Consider the following 19,851-nt stretch of genomic DNA (forward strand, 5'->3'; position numbering starts at 1 on the left):
CTTTGACTGGTAAAGTAAGACCCACCTCTACATTACATTGACTGACCCCGTTGCGTTAATAAGTTGTAACTTTACCATGTAAAGATGAGTTTTACTGTCACACATCCAGACTGATAAACACAGAAAACTTACACAAGAGGGCAGCATTAAGTCTGTCAATTGAGGAGACATAATTGCATGATTTTTACGTATGGTTGATTTGACAGTGGTGCATGGTTGAGAATTCTAGATCATTATAACAAAAGAGGTAAAAATAATAACAAACCCTGCTGAAAAATCCAGCATTGCTGGTCTCCAGCATATTAAGGTATGTTTTGCACACTGGGACCAGCATGGGATGCTGGTTACGGGTATTCTGGTTCTCAGCATGGGAAGCGGGTGTGCTGGTGGGCCAGCATATGTTGTCTTTTGGGTGCTGGTATGATCCAAGACCACAACAAAACTCATGTGTTAAATATCACGTTTCTTAGTGTGTGTTTATAGTTAAATAAGATCAAGACAATTTTAATAAATTATATAATAAAGAAAAACACATAATGCAGGTTACATTTTATGAGTACACAGCAAAATCCTCATAATAATATAATCATAATAATATAATCATAACTAAAACAATAAAAAAAAATTCAGTTCTACTTTCCTCCAGTATGTGGAGTGTGACATGAAATGGTTCTTGACATTGAACGTGGAGCCGCTGACAAGGGCGGAGTATGAGTGTGTGCTACAGCTTGTTGTTGGGTATGTGGTCACCATTAAAGGGTTGACTAAACTATTATCTTGTGTCAGCGATTCATTGCCTCCTCTACACACTGGCGTGGTGGCAGTGTTATCGTATTCACTCCCCAAAGAGAACGTGAGATGAGCTCATGGGAGATCAGTTCACACTATAGTCATGCATAAACAAGCCGTGTTGTGAATTATCTCCACTGACGAAACTCGAAGGCCGAAGACATCAACGGCAAAGGATAGGTATTCTTAACCGTGATGCTGTTCAAACCTTGATAGTAAATACAAGGGTGCAGGGAACCATCTTTCTTCTCCATGAAGAGGAGAAGAGGAAGGACGGATGAGTTTGGCTGCCAGAGAATCAGAAATATATTTCTCCATCGCCTCCCTTTCTGGAGCAGAAAGTGAATATAACCTGCCTTTAGGCGGAGACGAACCTGGTAACAAGTCTATAGCACAGTCATAGGGACGATGAGGAGGGAGAGAAGCAGCTTGAGACTTTCTGAACACTTCCTTCAGGTCAAGGTACTCCTCCGGCATATTAGACAGGTCCGCAGATTCATCCTGTAACACAGAACAAGACAGAAGATCACACAGACACCAAACAAGAGGCATGACAATGATCGCTCCAAGACAAGACATTGCTCTGACGCCAGTTGATGTGTGGGTTAAGAAGGGTAAGCCAGGGATGTCCAAGGACTGATGGAGCAAGGGAGAGTTAATTAACATGAAATAGATCTCTTTTATGTGGTTGCCTGAAGTGATGAGACTCACCGGCCCGGTGGAATGAGCGACGGATGGAAGCGCTTGATAGTTGTGATGAGAAGCAACCCATTGAAGTCTGACTGGGAGGAGAGTACGGATAAGGAGGATTTCTCAAAAGTAATGCCACCCCTCAGTAACCTCGAAACTACTTACGGGCTGGCTTTTGCTGGACACTGCGCTGCGATGTGGCCCGCAGCTCCACAGTAGACATAATCCCAATGTCCTTTCCGGATCGAAAGCGGGGCTGACCGTAGCATTGGAGATAGCGAAGAGCGAGCCTCCCTCTCAGGTACAAAGCTCTGCAGAGCACGTTAATCACAACGTTGCAATTAAGCATCTAGTCTGATCGCCAAGTCAATCAAAGCATCCAAGTCTGTGGGTAAATCCAAGGCAAATATCTCTTTTTGAATATGGTCAGCCAACCCATGCAGGAACATTATCCCACTGTGACTCCTTGTTCCACTTGCAGTGTGCAAAACTCAATAGATTCATCCGTAACTGATCGGTTACATTGATGCAATTCAGACAGCACACATGCGCCGCTTCGCGACCAGCAACTGCAATGTCTAACACCTTGGATTGCTCGGTAGGAAATGATCGAAGAATGAGGAACTGAACTGGCGGTGGGTCTGGTGCAGAAAACCAAAAAGACCTATTCACACTAATGGTGACATTTTAAAATAAAACAAACTCAAAACACTAAAAAGATGTTTATCCTTTAATTGTAAAGGACAACCAATGTACACATCTTCATAATTCCCCATGTTTTGACCAAAACACACAAAATTAAACAATTCAAGTGCAAGTATTGCCCCGAGCCACGATGCTACTCATGCTCAGTAATAGATTCAACAATGTGAGGTTCAAAGTGCTTATCCTTTATATCTTTATAAAATGCAAATACAAACTGTTACCCTACAGGTAATTACTGTATTATAATATTTACATTTCATAAATACATTCCATATTAAATAATAGAATATTATATTATTTATAAATATGAATCATCAAATCAAGTCAAATCAAGCTGCAACAGTCATAGAGGTAGTTTAAAAAAGGTGGAACTGTTCTGCTTCAAACGGTTTTGCAGAACTGAGAATCAGTTCTACCCGCACAAAACTTGACATTAGTTCTCACAGTTTAAAAATATGTTGTGCATATCAAATCACTTAAAAGTTGACTTTTTTGTAATCTTAACTTGTTCTATGTTTTATCACTCTATGATAAATAGAGTGTCTAACAACAAAAAAGACCACACTGAAGGATTTTTTACAGTGACAAACTTTGTGCATCAGTCATTTTAGTTTAATTTGTCAATTTCACAAGCTAAGAAACACATTTACTTTCTATGTTTCAGTAGGTTTTTGACACGATACTTAGAGAGAGCATTTTAATCTCATAACATTTTGACAGTAATTTCTCTGTTGATACAACTGCTTAAAATAAGTAACTGTTGCATTACTAATAGTTGGAAACTGACTAACAAAGTTTAATGTTTAGTTCATGAACATTTCAGGATAATGAGAATCACTGACACCAAATTACCACATGAACCAACTGGACTTCATTATGTGTGAAAAATTGCATCATCATAATCTTCAGAAGATGTTGTGAGTTGTCAGAAACAGTGAGCAGGCCTTTTTAATTGCTTTTCCCAATACTGCCAAATCCTTACTAGGGATTATATTTCATCAATAAATGTCAGATTTTGTTAAATGATTGTCTTTAGTATTCTTTCTTCTGTGATTATTTACATGTAGTACCATAATGATAATACTTGTTTAAAATATATTGCGCTAGAATATTTAATGATTGTATGAACAACTATACAAAGAAACTATCAGTGTCTTGTGGACAATCTAAATTAGTGTTGCTGTGGTATATCACGCTAAGGTATTTGAACCAATGGTTCTCCAAGTTAAAGGGGTGGTTGATTATGATTTCACTTTTCTAACTTTAGTTAGTGTGTAATGTTGCTGTTTGATCATAAACAACATCTGCAAAGTTACGATGCTCAAAGTTCAAAGCAAAGGGAGATATTTTCTTTCAAAGAAATTGCTTTTTAAGGACTACAACAAACGGCTGGTAGAGACTACACCACATTCCTCCCGGGTTAGTGACATCACTAACCCTAAAATTTACATAAACCCCACCCCGGGGAATGCGATTTATAGATTATCATGACAGAATTTGCTAATCAATGACTAGAAGATAGTTAACTCTACATCAGCTACATAAATTTAAACATAAACAGAAAAAGTTTTTGAAATTTTCAGGACACAAGCTGTTGTAGCTCCGCCCCCCGTGCTGGGAGCAGCAGCTCATTTGCATTTAAAGGGACAGACACAAAAAACGGTGCATTTTTGCTCACCCTTAAAAAGTGACAATTTTAACATATAAAAATATCTGTGGGGTGTTTTGAGCTAAAATTTCACATACACACTCTGGGGACATCAGAGACTTATTTTACATCTTGTGAAAAGAGCATTATACCACCCCTTTAAAGGTTTATTTAAAGATATGAATGCACAATGCAATGTTTTGAACATTGGGCAGCCTGTGTTACAAGTAAAGACCTTTTTGAGTCTAGTGTTGAAAAAGAAATTAGGGTTCTGAAATTAGTGCTAAAGTACTAAAATAAAACTGTATTTAAAAAAACTATATATAAAATAAATGTACAGTAAATACAAATATTGAGGTCTCTTTTGTTGTGAGGGGTAGTACACAGTGTTTGGGGTAACACATTACAAGTAACGTGAGTTACGTAATCAGATTACTTTTTTCATTTACTTCCCAGCAAGTAATTTTGTGTTTAAAAGACGTCTAATAGCCGTCCAACACAGCCCAGACGTCTAGACTAAAGCAAGGCAAAATTTGGGCTGTCGGTAAAAAATTTAATAGACGTCTAAACCATAGCCCAGGATTCAGGAATAAACTCATCAATTAGATAAAGAAATGAAATGAGTGAAGAAATTAAACCAAACACCTTGTAATCACTGTTTACTTTACTTACATGATGGAATATCATACATCTCGTAAGTTATTTTGGCAAAAACGAAATGTAACAAAAATCAAGGTTATTTTGGCTAGAAGTGGGTTACTCATAGCCGGACTATATCGGGTCTATAGTTAACCTAGACGGTGAAATGACAACTTTTGCTTGGTGGGTTATTTAATTTCATTTTCATTTATTGACTGACACCTCATGTCCCCATGTAGAGAGAAATGAGGAGAGAAGTTATGAATGGCAGTGAGCTGGTAGGTCACATGATAATGACAACATGGCGAATGTAGTACTTCCAGATACAATCATACTACACATATTCATATAGAATATACTTTTCTAGCGCTCGTGAAGTAATTACTTATTCAAAATAAGTACCTACTCAAGACAGTATGCGTTTTCGGACACAGTCATTGTGTAAACATGGTTACCATAGTTCTAGACTAAATGTGAGCATGCATTTACTCATCTCTTACACAAATACAGATTCAGAATAATCAAAATGAATAAAAACAGTGAAATGCAAACCTGCAAAAATTAAACGTAAAATTACAAAAATGTACTTTATGTATTTAATCTCACTTTATTAACCAGTGTCTTTGCAGCTGACCTTTTGGTTTTTATTGCATAAGTAAGAGTGGGCCGGTCCAAATACCCACACTTGTAGTCTTGTCCACTTGAGAGCACGTGCATGCAAAAGGAATTAAGAGTGCAGGACTGTCAGTGCCCTTGACACACTAAACCCACACAGTATTCGAGGTCAAGCATATCCCATCATGCATCATGTTCAGGAACTCATGTGCCCCGAAATCATGAGATTTCAAGGAAAACATTCCACTGTAAATTAAATTAATTCGATATTACTCATAATTTGGTAGTAAAACATTAAAGGGATACTCCACTTTAAAATGAAAATTCTGTCATCATATACTCACCCTCATGTTGTTTCAAACCTGTATTAATTTCTTTCTTCTGCTGAACAGAAAGGAAGATATTTAAAAGAATGTCAGTAACTAGACAGTTTCTGGTCCCATTGACTTCCATAGTAGGAAATAAATATACTATGGAAGTCAATGAGACCAGAAACTGTCTGGTTACTGACATTCTTTTAAATATCTTCCTTTCTGTTCAGCAGAAGAAAGAAATTAATACAGGTTTGAAACAACATGAGGGTGAGTATATGATGACCGAATTTTCATTTTAAAGTGGAGTATCCCTTTAAGTGTGACCCTGGACCACAAAACCAGTCACATGGGTAAAAAAACAAACAAATTATATATATATATATATATATATATATATATATATATATATATATATAAATAAGCTTTCCATTGATGTATGGTATGTTAGGATAGGACAATATTTGGCCGAGATACAACTATTTGAAATCTGGAATCTGAGGGTGCAAAAAAAAAAAAAAAAAATTCAAACCATTGAGAAAATCTCCTTTAAAGTTTTATGTTCGCGATTGTGCTGCATTGACTCACAAAAATAAATGTTTAGATATTTACGGTAGGAAATTTACAAAATATCTTCTTGGAACATCATCTTTACTGAATAGCCTAATGATTTTTGGCATGAAAGAAAAATCGATAATTTTGACCCATACAATGTATTGTTAGCCATTGCCACAAATATGCCCGTGTGACTTATGACTGGTTTTGTGATCCAGGGTCAATATTAATATTCATCAATATTGATATGCCTGCTTTGACACTATTATATGAGAACTGAACTGAGCTGGACGATGACATCACAGTTTTCTCCAGAGCGGCTATATAAAATATTTTCATACTACAATTAAAGAAAAAGTCTGGACAAAAAAGGTCTAAACATATAAATCTCAGAAAATAGCAGACAACATCAAGATGAAGGCACAAGAGAGCAGAGAACAAGAGATGAGAATACTGGGCCATATCTTCAGAATGCAAAGCCAGACCAAAGCTTCATGTTGTATATCACAAACCAAAGCAAAAGACTCTTCATAAGACAGCTGCAATTGAAATGTAAATTAGAATTAGTCATGGCTATAGAGGGCAACTTAGCTGAGAATAAGAAATTTGGCATCTACTGAATAAATTTGCAATAAATAGACTTCACAATATGCTCAGTGACAATGTCTTAGCTACCACTTAGGCCTTTTGTTGCAGCTTTGCACTCTTACCAGGAGAGCAAAAATGTGAATTGTTTTGAAAACGTGTATGACAATATTGTAAACAGTCAAATGTTATTTTGCAGCAGTCAAACTGTTGCAGATTATTGCATGACAAGACAATGCAGTAAGCAGAATCATAAGCTTATTAAACAACATAAAGTGAAGGCAACATTTTACAACATTCAGACTTCATATTGTAAACATTTTGTACAATAGGATGTGAATATTTATCAAAATACTCTCCTTTATACTAATTATATCCTCAACTAAAAGAATGTTATGGAAAGCTAATACTTTAACATTCAAATATTTTAACAAGTAAAAAATTCAGTCAGCAATGTAAAAACTAAACGGAATGAAAACAAGAGCTACAAGAAAGCAGAACTAAAGCAGAACTAAACATACAACTTAATCATTAAAACAGAATTTTCTGCCCTGAGGTATCATTGTATTGCCCAAATGTGAAAAGACAAATGGCTTGACAATCCACTTCAAAATATCCATTCTTTCACTCAATGCATAAAAGTCAAGTCAATGCATAAAGTTGCTTTCAATACCTTGAAGCGCACAAGTAATATCTGGATAATCTCATTATCAGAAATGTTCCTTGAGGTAAAAGTAAACTTCTGCTTTGTTGTAGTGTACCTTACAAAAGCATGCTTCCCATAAAAAAAAAAAAAAAAAACAAGTTTCCTTTCTCTTAGGTGGTACTAAGTCTCCTCATCCCAAAGGCACAGGTGTTTATGGTGTGTGTAGAAGTCAAACCGGTAGCCTTTGCTGCAGCTCTTAATGCCACACTTGTAGGGGTTGGACCCCTGACCCCGGCAGTACTTCAGCTGGCAGGGGAACCACTCCAGGTTTAACCTGTAAGTGCAGGCGCAGGGCTGCCATGGGTCTGTTGTGGAGCTGCAGCTCTGCAAGCCACTCACATTCAGACTCTGGGGAAAGACCTCAAATATTGAACCTTCAACCCCTGTAAAGAAAAATGAAATGGGTAAAAAAATTTAACAAATGCAACAGAAAAAAAAAAGTTTCTTGGCACAAAGCAGAAAAATGTTGACTTTATCTAATACAGGGTGGTCATGGTATTTGCAGGTTAAGTGCATAATTATTCATTTTAACCCAAAAACATTTTGACTGACAGACTGAAAAAAAGAAAAACATACACTATTGTTCAAAAGTTTGGGGTCGGTACAAATGTTTTCGAAAGAAGTTATAAAATTTCAACCCAATATTATAAAACAAATTCCATTTAAGATGGTGACTTAAGATGTAAAATACTGTTACACATCTGATTTTCTTCTGTTTACATTCACGTAGGACATAACAGACTGTGTTTATGTGAAGACATAATTTTGTGTATTAGACCATTCAAGTGCAATAAGCTGTGAAAGAGATCTGGATTGCTGAATTGCTGCTTATTGTGATTAATAACACTTCAATGTGCCAATAACTTTAAGTAGTACAGCAAATTTTAAGAAATGTAACACTTTTTAGAATATCGATTTTTACAATTTGTGAATCGATGCTAATCGCCATAAGATAGAATCGCGATTCATATGTGAATCGATTTTTCCCCCACCCCTAGTTTACGACATTCCCGCTTCAAAATTGCACCTTTCTCAGTGGGTCAAGCCAAACTCGAGAGGTGTGACCTCTGTGGAAGTTAAAGTCCCCCTGTAGTCAGTCATTTTATCCCATAAAACTCATCTTACATATTTAAACCTTTTTTCTTTAGTATACGCAGATCCATGAATATGCCCCGCCTCCACTCATGCCAGCTCACAGATTCACTCGGCTAACTTACTGAGGTAAACGCTACACAAAGGTATCGCTCTTTACAATGTCGGACACATAACCGTAATTAAATTTATAAGCCTTTTGCTTGACTATGTTATCAAACAGCTAATAATGTGTTGCTAATTTTACACACACTATGTTCCCATTTGCCATCTCAGTCTGCCTTCTAACAATCATCAGAAACGCTTTGAACAACTCCGAACGTCAGTGGAGAAAGGCATATAGTTCATCATAACATCGTTATAAACATCATACTCCCGCTATATTGCTAAATCTACCTGATTTTTCATATCAACAAAAAAATATACCAGGATAACTTGGCATCTCTCGAGACTCCCCTGCTAGTTCACTGTTAATGATATGCTCAAGCACGCCGGGACGTTGACGTGATTGGTAGTTTGTGACGTCAGTAACACCAGTGATTTCAAGCCGCATTTCTGAGACTGTCTTTTTTTTCACTGCAGTTTTAAGGAGAAAATACTCAGCAATTGACCTTTCGCCGGCCCCTCCCCCAAAACGGCCATTGTCCAATCACACATCATAGCAACCGTTACTATGTGAGCAGGTCCGACAAACATTAGCAAGATGGTGAAGCGTGCGCCCATGGCGTTTGTAAATCGGACATTACATACCCCGAGAGATTGTCTGGACTGGAGGAGTTATGTTCTTCCATTCCCAAAGCCGAAAACACAACGTGAGCGGTGCCTACAATGGATAAAACAGTGTGGACGGCCCCAATCCCAGTTAACTGTGTCGAACATTACGAGGCATAAATACGTCTGCTGGCTGTGGTATCGATGGCTACTTAAAGTTTTTTTTGTTTTGTTTTTCTGATCTGAAAAACTCCTATCTGTAACTCAAAAAACATAATATTGTCTGAACCGCGAGTTTTATGATCCGTTGCCCCACTAATAAATATTATGGTCTCAACCGCGATTTTTGTGATCTGTTGTCCCCCTAATAAATATTATGGTAAGTGCATTATGAAAGACAATCAATGAAAGTTATTTAGATGCAAATTAAGGCTATGTCTGGTTAAACAGTTATTGTGTGATTTCGTTTATTGTGCTTTGTCAACTTGAAGCATGAATTTGAGAAAGAAAATCATTTTTGGAAGAAAATGCACCACATAGGCTACTTTTGTCAATGATATAGGCCTAAGTTATAGCTAAAAGATTGTAAAAGCTTTCAGTTCACCTGCCTAATTGTAGTTGAAAAGTCAAATTAAGCTTAATTAATGATATAGTGACTGATCAAATAAACTACAGCATCGGGAATATAACTCCCATGTGTTGCAGCATTTAAAATTTTAGTCATAGTGTTATGCGAAAAAACACACATAAGAAATTATTGCTGACAGCACTTTTATTTTCAGAGACAGTTTTTTCTTTCACACAAAAACACAACAGTAAGTGTCTTACAATGCTTTTAAACACTTGTTTCCTTGTTCTTTGCCATAATCACAAATGATGTGTGAACACCGGTAAGCATTAGCCTCGATAGAGACGTAGATAGTAGTCGTGTCTCCTTCATTGCGTATTTTTATATTATAATATATCCCTCCACTGCATACTGTAACCCTTTTTGCCTCAATCTGGAGGATATCGCGGAGGTATTGCTCCAAAAAAGGTCACTGACACGCACGGGTATACCTTTTTCCGTCATGGCAATCTGTCGCGCTGGTCGTGTTTGACCATTTGTTTGTCGGACGTAGCAACAGTAACTAAGGGGGGCGGGGCTCGGCGAAAGGTCAATTGTGTTGACTTATGAATTTGCACATGGTTTGTCTCGAAGCACATTAAAAACACTACATAGACATATAAACAACACTAAAAATATGATTTTCACCACAGGAGGACTTTAAAGGGCACTATCTCGGTTACCTTCCCTCTCTTCCTCCTACTTCTGGTTTGCTGTTCATGTGAAAAGACTGGAGACATCCGGTCTGACCGAGAGGCCGCAGGACCTCTACTCCAGCATCTGCGCAGCCAGAGGGGCCTCAAGTTACAACCAGCCCTATTGTAACTTCCCTAACCTTAACAGGATTAGACTAACATCGTTTTCATTCTTATGCCTGCTACAGACTGTGCGATTTCGGCAATCCTATAAGATCATTACAAAACACACTGTACGACATGGATCTAATAAATTTGGGTATGACATGCAGACTGTACGAAGATGACACCTATTGAATCATAGGCTATGACACAAGTTAGCAAAGAAGAACAAAACGTCATTAGCCTGCGCTAGTAGTAAACAAATAGAGCTAAATGAATTGCACTTTGGCACTTTCGCTGAGAATATGGAGAATAATAAGAGGAGAATATGGATGTGGTCATGGCTAGGTAAAAGCTAAATGCCAATTTTGCAAATGGAGCTTCAGGTTAGTAGTTTTAGGTTTTAGCACCATATCGCGTTGATCAATACGCCATTTCATGTTGCATTTTTATTGGCTAGTCAGTAGACGTTGGTCGTAGCAGCAAACACACTGTGAGATGATCATGCTAAATTTCTGACACTGTCAGAAAATGATCGCAAGCTATCTTTGGTCGCAAGATCGTGACAATGGCCGTCTTTGAACCTCTTTCACTGTTCGACGTAGGACCACCGTTTAGGAGCCACTACCACAGAAATCACCACAATTGGTCATCTTTGGACAGCCCAAAATTGTACAATGTGTACCAGACATTAAACCTGGAAGAACCTGTTGCAGCATCACCACTTTCCTCTGAGACTGAATATTCGGACGTTCGTTCAACGGCTAAGGGATTGTGCAAGTATCGTACATAAACAGAGATTTAGTATAAGCTCGTATAACCCTTTGTTACCAAGGTGCTGATGGTTCAGTTCAGTAACTAACTCTGATGTTTCCAAAGCCTCATTTCCCTGTTCCTGTTTCTGTTTCGGTTTCCTTCATTCATTTTCACTCTCCATGTACCCATGTATGCGTGATTGTCTGTATGCGTATGTTTAGATTAGTTATGTGTTCGTGATTTAGTTAAATAAAACTTTTGTGCACATTCATTGGAGTATTAAATTCTGTGTCACTGCTTGCAAAACAACGTCCCCTTAATGATGCGATTACAGCTACATGCTCTTGAGTAGCACTGTACCCATTTCACGAGTTCACACTTACAAATAAGTCAGATAGAATAAATGCGTATTTGGCGTGCTGTCCGAGGAGAGGGCTCCAGGCTCGGTATTCGGCCCGAACCCAGAGTACTCCCCCCGTATTCCTGGCTGTGAAAGAACAAGCCAAGAGTGAGGAGTCGGGGTGGTGGAGGGATGCTGAAAACTGTCAAGGAATGTTAGGTGAGTTGACAGTGAATATATATATGCTTCCTCTCATGCTGATAGGGTAGACATGGTAATTGTTTGATGACGAGTTGATTGATTGATTATTTGAACGTGCTCCTCCTGAACTTTGTTTATAAAACATCATAAGAAAGAGTTATTTTTCTCTGGCCACTAAATAATAATATAATAATAATAATATATGGTAATTATATTACCACATCTTACTCAGATATTTATTCCAAGTATAATTATTTGCTTAAAATTTCAGCTGTAAACTTACAGAAAGAAAAATGTTTCCTGAAATTTTCAGGCACAAATGACACAGTTTATGAGAATGACCCAGTTATTGCTGAAAATTCTTAGCAGCAAAACATACAGTTACAGCACTGCATCAACTTGTGTAAGAACACACAGTGGTAACCCTCTCATCTAACCTTTGTCCAGCCAGTGTTTGACATCTTGCTGCCGTGTGTACACAAGGTCCCGTGCATCCCCGCAGACATTATGTATGTGAGTACTGAGGTGCCAGGAGCGACTCATGTTGAGCACCGCGTTCATAGTGAACTGTTCCTCACCACGTCTCTCCTCCGCACTCCGCACCAAATGAGGGTTTTTCTGTTGAGTTCAAACAACAATCATAAGAACGGTCATAAGTTTAATACTTTGATAATAATACACAATACCTAAGAGTACTAACAATACACCATCAATGGTCCAATACTTGTGTAGCTTGTGGCTTTACTTTAAAATTAATGTGTATTCCTGCGCAATGCTATCCTGGTAATCCAGAGTTCTCGCGAGAGCACAAGTTGAATTTGCTCAGCGAGTTACTCTGGCTTCGAGCAATGGAGCTTATTAAATATGCCCCTCAATATGAGCTGCACCAATCACATCGGGTTATCTGATATAGGCGGGCGAGAGGCGAGCTAAACAGATGACGACAGCGCTGTGACGTCGAAGTCATTAGTAAACATAGCAGTTGTTTGAAACGGCTTTGGCCGCCACAATGAACGAGTTAGACTTGGCTTTTTCCCTAAAAGAGAAACAGAAGACGGCGCTCAAATCGTTCCTTTGGAAGAAGGAAGTTTTTGCTGTTTTGCCGACCGGATACGGTAAGAATTCTAATCTACCAGTTAGCTCCGCTGATAGCGTATGGGGTTTATTGTTGTGATTGGTCGTATTGTTATCCAATTGCGTGCAGTGAGATTTTCAAATGCATGCTTGGTGCCGCCCTTCGAACTGGCCGATTTTCATTGACCGATCCCAGACCATTAATCTTTTAGATTTAGGTCTGGATTTCCAGGCTAGCGCAATGCCTTGTCCCTAGACTTTTTCATTTTTGGGGGATAAACTGTCCCTTTAAGTCTGGACCTGAGTTAGTCTAAGCTGGTCTTTTCAGCAAGGTGCCACAGATGGTGCTTTATTTATCTTTAAAATTTGGACCTGTCTGAGTCTAGCCATGGCTTCACTGGGGATGAGCTCTCCATGGTCCAAATGTAAGATGAAGCAGAGGGCCTGGTACTGTGATTGGCCCTTCTCTGGCTCCCCAAGCACCAGGGCACGAAAGATCTTCACACGCTATTAGAAAAAAACAATAAAGAAAATGTGAGCATAGACACAGTCACAAGACAAACCTAGATTTTAAAGGAATAGTTCACTTCAAAATGAAAATTCTATCATCGTTTACTCACCCTCAAATTGTTTCAAACCTGTATGAAGTTCTTCTGCTGAACACAAAAGAAGATATTTTGAAGATAACCAGACAGTTGATGTACTTGTACCCCATTCCATAATAGGAAAAAAACACAATGGAAGTCAATGGTACTGTATACATCAACTGTTTGGTTACCGACATTCTTAAAAATATCTTCTTTTGTGTTCAGCAGAAGAAATTCATACAGGTTTGAAACAACTTGAGGGTGAGTCAATGATGACAGAATTTACATTCTGAGGTGAACTAATCCTTTAACAATGAATTAGGGGATATTATTATCATGATGTTTTTCCTATGAAACTCTAGGACATGCAAATTAGAAGAACAGGCAGGCATATATGTACAGACATACATTATTGTCCAGTAAAAATATATAAACCTATTAATTTACTTGGGATCCGATGTAAGATAAGAATATATCTTAACGTTAGTTTAAATTTTTTTTTAAGTATAAAAATTTTAATTTATTTTTATTTTTTTGCCGTGCTGATATACAGTCTTCCACTAAAGGCCAGTTCACACCAAGGACAATAACTATAATGATAACGATAAAGACATAGTTCTAAAAATTGTTCTAAATATTAAAAAATAGTAGAGTTCACACGACAGCTATAACGATAATGGCACAGAGAAACAATAACGTTGGAAGCACTTTTTTAGAGCCATTTTTTCCCATCTGATGAGCGTTTAAAACATTGACAGCCAATCAGAATCCGTCCTGCTTTAAATAGCTCGAGCATTAAAAACGACGGATGACAAAACTGCAGTGTGCGCTTAGAATTTGCTGGTGTGGATGCTGAGAAAGTTATCATTATAGTTATTGTTCGTGGTGTGAACGGGCCTTAACACTGGTAACCTTGGTAAATACTGAGAAAAACGTAGATATTTTTTTATAAACCTTATAAATGTGTGCCGCAATTACTGGCACCCCTTTAATGTATTACTTTGTGCACCTTCCCTTTGCCAAAATAGCAGCTCTTGTAACAGATCTCTACTATCTTTATAATTATGTCACAATTTTATTTACTTTTATTTTTCTAAAATTTTACTTCCATCAAAGGTTAGCTTTGCAAATATTTTTGATTAAATAAAATATATATTTTTTGTCTTGGTCTTTTGCAGTTTTCAGATTTTACTATATTTTTGCAGTATACAGTATAAGTTCCATTGACAACGAATGAGAAATAATGCATGTGAACAATGCAATTTTGGACTGCAGGGAGAGGCAACCAAATTAAAAACATTTTTAAAAGCCTTCATTTCATGAGCACTAAAACAAAGCAGAGGCCCCTGTCTAACTATAAACAGACCAGCTCTATAGAGCACATGCAACTGAAGCGTAACCTCTTACCACGACCCCGAGCATCAGCTGATCCACCAACTGCTCCCATATGCACATAACCAAGAATACAGCCTCTTTCATGACAACACTGCTTTTCTTTGCGTCCGTCCCAGGGGTAACTGCACTACAGCATTCACACTGAATACGACTGAAGCAATGTGAATGTCAGCCAGACTCATTTGCTCAAAATAACTTAAAAAATTATCTTGTAGATTCTGTTACAGAGAGATATGAAATCATAGAGAAGGTGGGTCATCTCATCTATCAAGGGTCCTAGTTGAGATTAGTCATAACTGCAGCTCTTAAAGGAATTTTCTGGGTTCAGTATATAAGCTCAATCAGCAGCATCTGTGACATTATATTGATTAAAACAACCAATCATAATTTGGATTTGTCTCTCCTTAAAAACAAAACTTACAATAGAAGTTGAATAAGCTTATAATTCCATAAAAACTTTATATTATTGCTTTGTGATTATATATATTACATATATATGCTCAACGGCCACTTTATTAGGTACATTTGTTCAAATGCTTGTTAATGCAAACACCTAATTAGCCAATCACATGGCAGCAACTCCATGCGTTTAGGCATGAAGACATGGTCAAGACACTCTGCTGAAGTTCAAACTGAACATCCGAATGGCGAAGAAAGGTGATTTAAGTGACTTTGATCTTGGCATGGTTGTTGGTGCCAGTATTTGAGTATTTCAGAAACTGCTGATCTACTGGGAATTTCATTTTTCAAAATATCCAGTGAGCGGCAGTTCTGAGGGCGAAAAAGCCTTGTTGATGCCAGAGGTCAGAGGAGAATGGCCAGACTAGTTCGAGCTGAGGCAACAGTAACTCAAATAACCACTCATTACAACCGAGGTCTGCAGAAGAGCATCTCTGAACGCACAACACGTCAAACTTTAAAGCAGATGTGCTACAGCAGCAGAAGACACACCGGTGCCAGTCCTGTCAGATAAGAACAGGAATCTGAGGCTACTATTTACACAGGCTCACCAAAATTGGACAATAGAAAGTTGGAAAACTATTGCATGGTCTGATGAGGCGACATTCAGATGGTGGGGGCCGAATCTGGTGTAAATACCATGAAAGCATGGATCCATCCTGACTTGTATCAACAGTTCAGGCTGCTGCTGGTGGTGTAATGGTGTGGATATATTTTCTCAGCACACTTGGGTCCCCTTAGTACCAAATGAGTATTGTTTATATGCCACAGCCAAGCTGAGTATTGTTGCTGACCATGTCCATCCCTTTATGCCCACAGTGTACCCATCTTCTGATGGCTACTTCCAGAAGGATAAGTGATCTACTATATAGAAAATCTCAATTTTCTTATCTTTATTTCAAAGCAAAATGTAACTATATCATGGCTCAGCTCTTTACAAACAAGTATGTCTAACTTTTCCCACATATATCCTCAGTATAGATCTGCATTTATCCTCAACTTCTTGATTGCTTGTATTGCTGCAAAATGTAATCAACCAGCTCTAACCTGCTAAATGTGACTACGAGGAAAGATGGTAAGATATTAAAAACATTCACATCATGATTTTCAGTAAAGCTGCTTTGAATTTATTTATTTAGAAAAAGATGAAGTGAAACTAGACAAATGAAACTCATTTTGAGGTAATCACTATTTTGCCTTGGCAAATGCATCCGTATCATTGACTTTCATATCAAGGTAATTAGTGTAATTAATTAATGTACCACATATGGTCAATTAATTTATTTATATTGTTGTATAATATATAATTATGAAGCCTATATGATTCCCAGCTCCCACCCAGTCCCCAGCTCTGTTTTGCATTGTCTGCTTTGCATAATGCCTGATGTTGCCCCATACAGCCCACATCATGAATTTGGCTGCATGACTTTCTGGCAAATAACAGCTCGATAGCCTCCAACTTTCCATGGATGAAAAAAATCAAATAGGAAAAAAATCCATCCTGAAAAGTCTCTACATTTAAGTCTAGTGGGGAAAAAAAATGCTGTGCGTGATGAAAGTCTAACAACTGTTTTTATTTTATTTTATTAGACTCATCTGTTAGAGAGTTCAATATCTAACACTGCCACTTTAAAGTTCTTTCAAACGTTTAAAATAACATTCATAAAGAGCTAATTACATGTGTCTGATTCATTAAAGTAATATGATCTGATCACACTATGTAAAAAAGGACTAAGCTCAGTTCTTTAACCAAATCAAACCACATTATTCAAGGAGTGCTATCGAATCACAAATGCTGTTTTATTAACAAAGTTTGGGAGAAGCACGCTCAGAACCCAATCAGCGCGAGGAGCCAACTCACCTCTGTCCCAAGACAGTTTTCCAGCATCCCTCCTCCACCCTAACTCCTCACACTTATTTGTTCCCATCCCAGCCTGGGATAGGGGGAGTACTCTGGCTTCGGGTCACGTTCCAGGCTTGGAGCTGTCCCCATGCACGGACAGACCGGCAAATACGCATTATCTTTACTCTATTCGATTATAAGTGTGAAATTGTGAAACAGTTTTTAAAGATCTAAAATATCACCATTAATTATGACTTTATAAGATGACAAGTGTTATCTATTTTTATATAGGGATGTTAGAAAGGGTAGTTTATACCTGTGACGTGTTTATGTGACAGAGAATGTTATATTACAGTATTTTGTATTTTTATTATTTATATGTATTATCTCAGGACAGTGCAATACTCCTATATGGAGGTAATCATCTTTATTGTGTTTGTTTGTTGTAGGTTTATACTGTTCTTCATTTACTGTACCTTCTCAAAGTATATTTATGGTAGTTATGCTATTTATGGTATAGCCTACTTTGATATTACAGTCCCATGACAGAGAATGATGCTAAAGATTTTACCCTGATTTTAGATTTTAGAAATTAGTTTGCCCTGATACTAAAACAAACAAACAAAAAATGCTTCACTTACAAAAACCACCAAAAAAGTATCATGGTACTACCATGTTGTTTAGAATGTATGATGGTATTTGGAAATACCTCGGTCCTTGCATGGAACAGGCATAACATGATACATAGTATGATGTAACATGAAAGTGAAATTCATATAGGCTACCATGAATGGTATTTACTCCAAGGTGCTTCCAAGAAGGTCCTACAATGGTGCATGTCCCAAAAAACTCATAGGCCTAATTGTTACACTCTTGACTTCATGTTTTCTTCCCACACAGTGATCCCCTCCACTGGTATTTAATAGTGCATGGTTTTCAGTTCATTTACAGCTGTGGTTGAATTCTGTTTAGTTGGATTTGTACTCACGCGCTTGAAATCAGACAGGAATGTGATGAGAGTCCCGTCTGCCTGCTTGAACTCCACTGTTATAATGTCCTTCTCACTATCCGCCTCTAACAGCTCCTCCGTTATTTGACCATCGTTAAGACGAACAAGAACCGTCAACTGTGAGCAAACACTTACCGATAATACCAGAGTAAACACGACAAACGCTATCTGGACTGAAGCCGGTAGAGTCACTCTCGCGTTCATTACAAAAGGCACTAAGGATGCAAACTCATTTAACACAACAATGGGACATAGCGTCAAAGTAAACGACTTTAAACAAAACTGTGGACAGCGAATGCAAACTACTGTTTAAGAGAGAGGTAATGTCCGTTAATAAAATAAGCGAGTTGGTAAACTAGTCTACAGGCTGTGTACAGTTCGATGATGATCGCGAACAAATTGCGCTTCTATCAAAAATATAATTTTCATCTTTTTTTTTTTTTTTTGCCTAGATATTCGGAAAACACAATTAATTATAAACGAAAAGTTTCTTCTAGAAATTCTTCACTGCGTATAGTTTTTTAAAAGTAACTCTTACAGCTCCTGTATTTCCCGTCACTTCCTCTGAACTTCAGTAGGCTACTTTGGCTGAAGGCGCCTCGGGCTCCCAACACTGCATGGGGCCACTTCTTAAAGACACAGGCTCAGATTTCAAGACTTGCCACCTCTAACTGGATTCACAAATGTGGTGCATGCACATTGTATGCACATTGTTTTATATTGTAATAAAGCATAATTTTAAAACAGTATTCTTTATTTCTTTATTTAGTTTAAATAAAGTAGTTTTTTCATTCCATTTTTTTTTTTTTTTTTTTTTTTTTTGCATTACACACTAAACAGAGTTCAATCAGTTAAAGTAATGTTATTAAGTTTAGCATCCTGTAAAAAGGGGACACAATGAGGAAATTTTGAATTTTTTCCTTTATGTTACCCATTATGTTAAGCTTTTGTTTAATGAACAGGCTCATTTAGTGCCATTATGCAGATTTCATAACCAGTAGAAGCTTGACCCTTACTAATAATAATATAATTATTATTTTTTATCAAGGTAATTAGCTATTTTATCTATTAAAATAGCAATTTATTTTCCAATTTCTATTAAAATCATGATTAAAAAAAAAATCTAATTCACAGACTTGCCAACATTAAGACAAGAGACATTATCAATTTCTTTAAACCACTTACCACTTGCTCCAAAAACTATTAATTCTGTCATAATTTACTCACCCTCATGTCGTTCCAAACCCATAAGACTTTGGTTAATCTTCGAAACACAAATTAAGATATTTTAGGTTTCTGTCCCTCCATTAACCAAAACTGAGGCATTTTACATATAAAATGTAGGGTTGTATTCACACACATACATACATAGAGTGCATCACATATGGTAAACATAGAAGGCAGTGCGTTTCATATGCGTGCATCATTCACTAGAACAAGCCTAGTTGGTGCTCGTGCATCACACACACACGCACGTTTTAGCTTCCATGTTTACCATATCTGGTGCTCGATGTATATGTGTCAGTCATTGTTTAGATGTAAAATAAAAGCCTAAATTAAATCTGTTTGCCATATAAAAATGATCATATCTCTTCACAATACTTGGATTAATCCGCTCGATTCATATGGATTTGTTTTACGACGCCTTTATGACCTTTTTGGATCTTCTAATTTTTGGTTATCTGGACTTTCAGTGGATGGACAGGAACCTCACAGGTTTAATTAAAAATGCTGTAA

The 19,851-nt window shown here is 37.4% G+C and overlaps 1 protein-coding gene across 1 annotated transcript; it reads right to left on the minus strand.

The window, feature by feature from the left end:
• Positions 1 to 6,319: 6,319 nt before the first annotated feature.
• Positions 6,320 to 18,704, minus strand: oafb (OAF homolog b). Its single transcript, XM_079871303.1, has 4 exons — positions 18,094 to 18,704; positions 13,194 to 13,328; positions 12,185 to 12,365; positions 6,320 to 7,626 (listed from the first exon to the last, which is right to left on the minus strand). Exons 1-4 carry the CDS (start codon positions 18,316 to 18,318, stop codon positions 7,364 to 7,366), a joined length of 804 nt encoding a protein of 267 aa, XP_079727429.1. The 5' UTR covers positions 18,319 to 18,704; the 3' UTR covers positions 6,320 to 7,363.
• Positions 18,705 to 19,851: the final 1,147 nt, after the last annotated feature.

Source organism: Squalius cephalus, assembly GCF_949319135.1.
Source record: "Squalius cephalus genome assembly, chromosome: 5".
NCBI lineage: Eukaryota > Metazoa > Chordata > Actinopteri > Cypriniformes > Leuciscidae > Squalius > Squalius cephalus.

Bases quoted from the DNA above. Each gene is read 5' to 3' on its own strand.
- oafb (XM_079871303.1), bottom strand. From the start codon at position 18,318: ATGAACGCGAGAGTGACTCTACCGGCTTCAGTCCAGATAGCGTTTGTC. The intron at 12,366-13,193 runs GTCCAAATTTTA...TGAACTCAACAG, and splicing joins CCATGGCTAGACTCAGACAG to AAAAACCCTCATTTGGTGCG. The intron at 7,627-12,184 runs GTTAGATGAGAG...TTTTCTTTACAG, and splicing joins CAAACACTGGCTGGACAAAG to GGGTTGAAGGTTCAATATTT.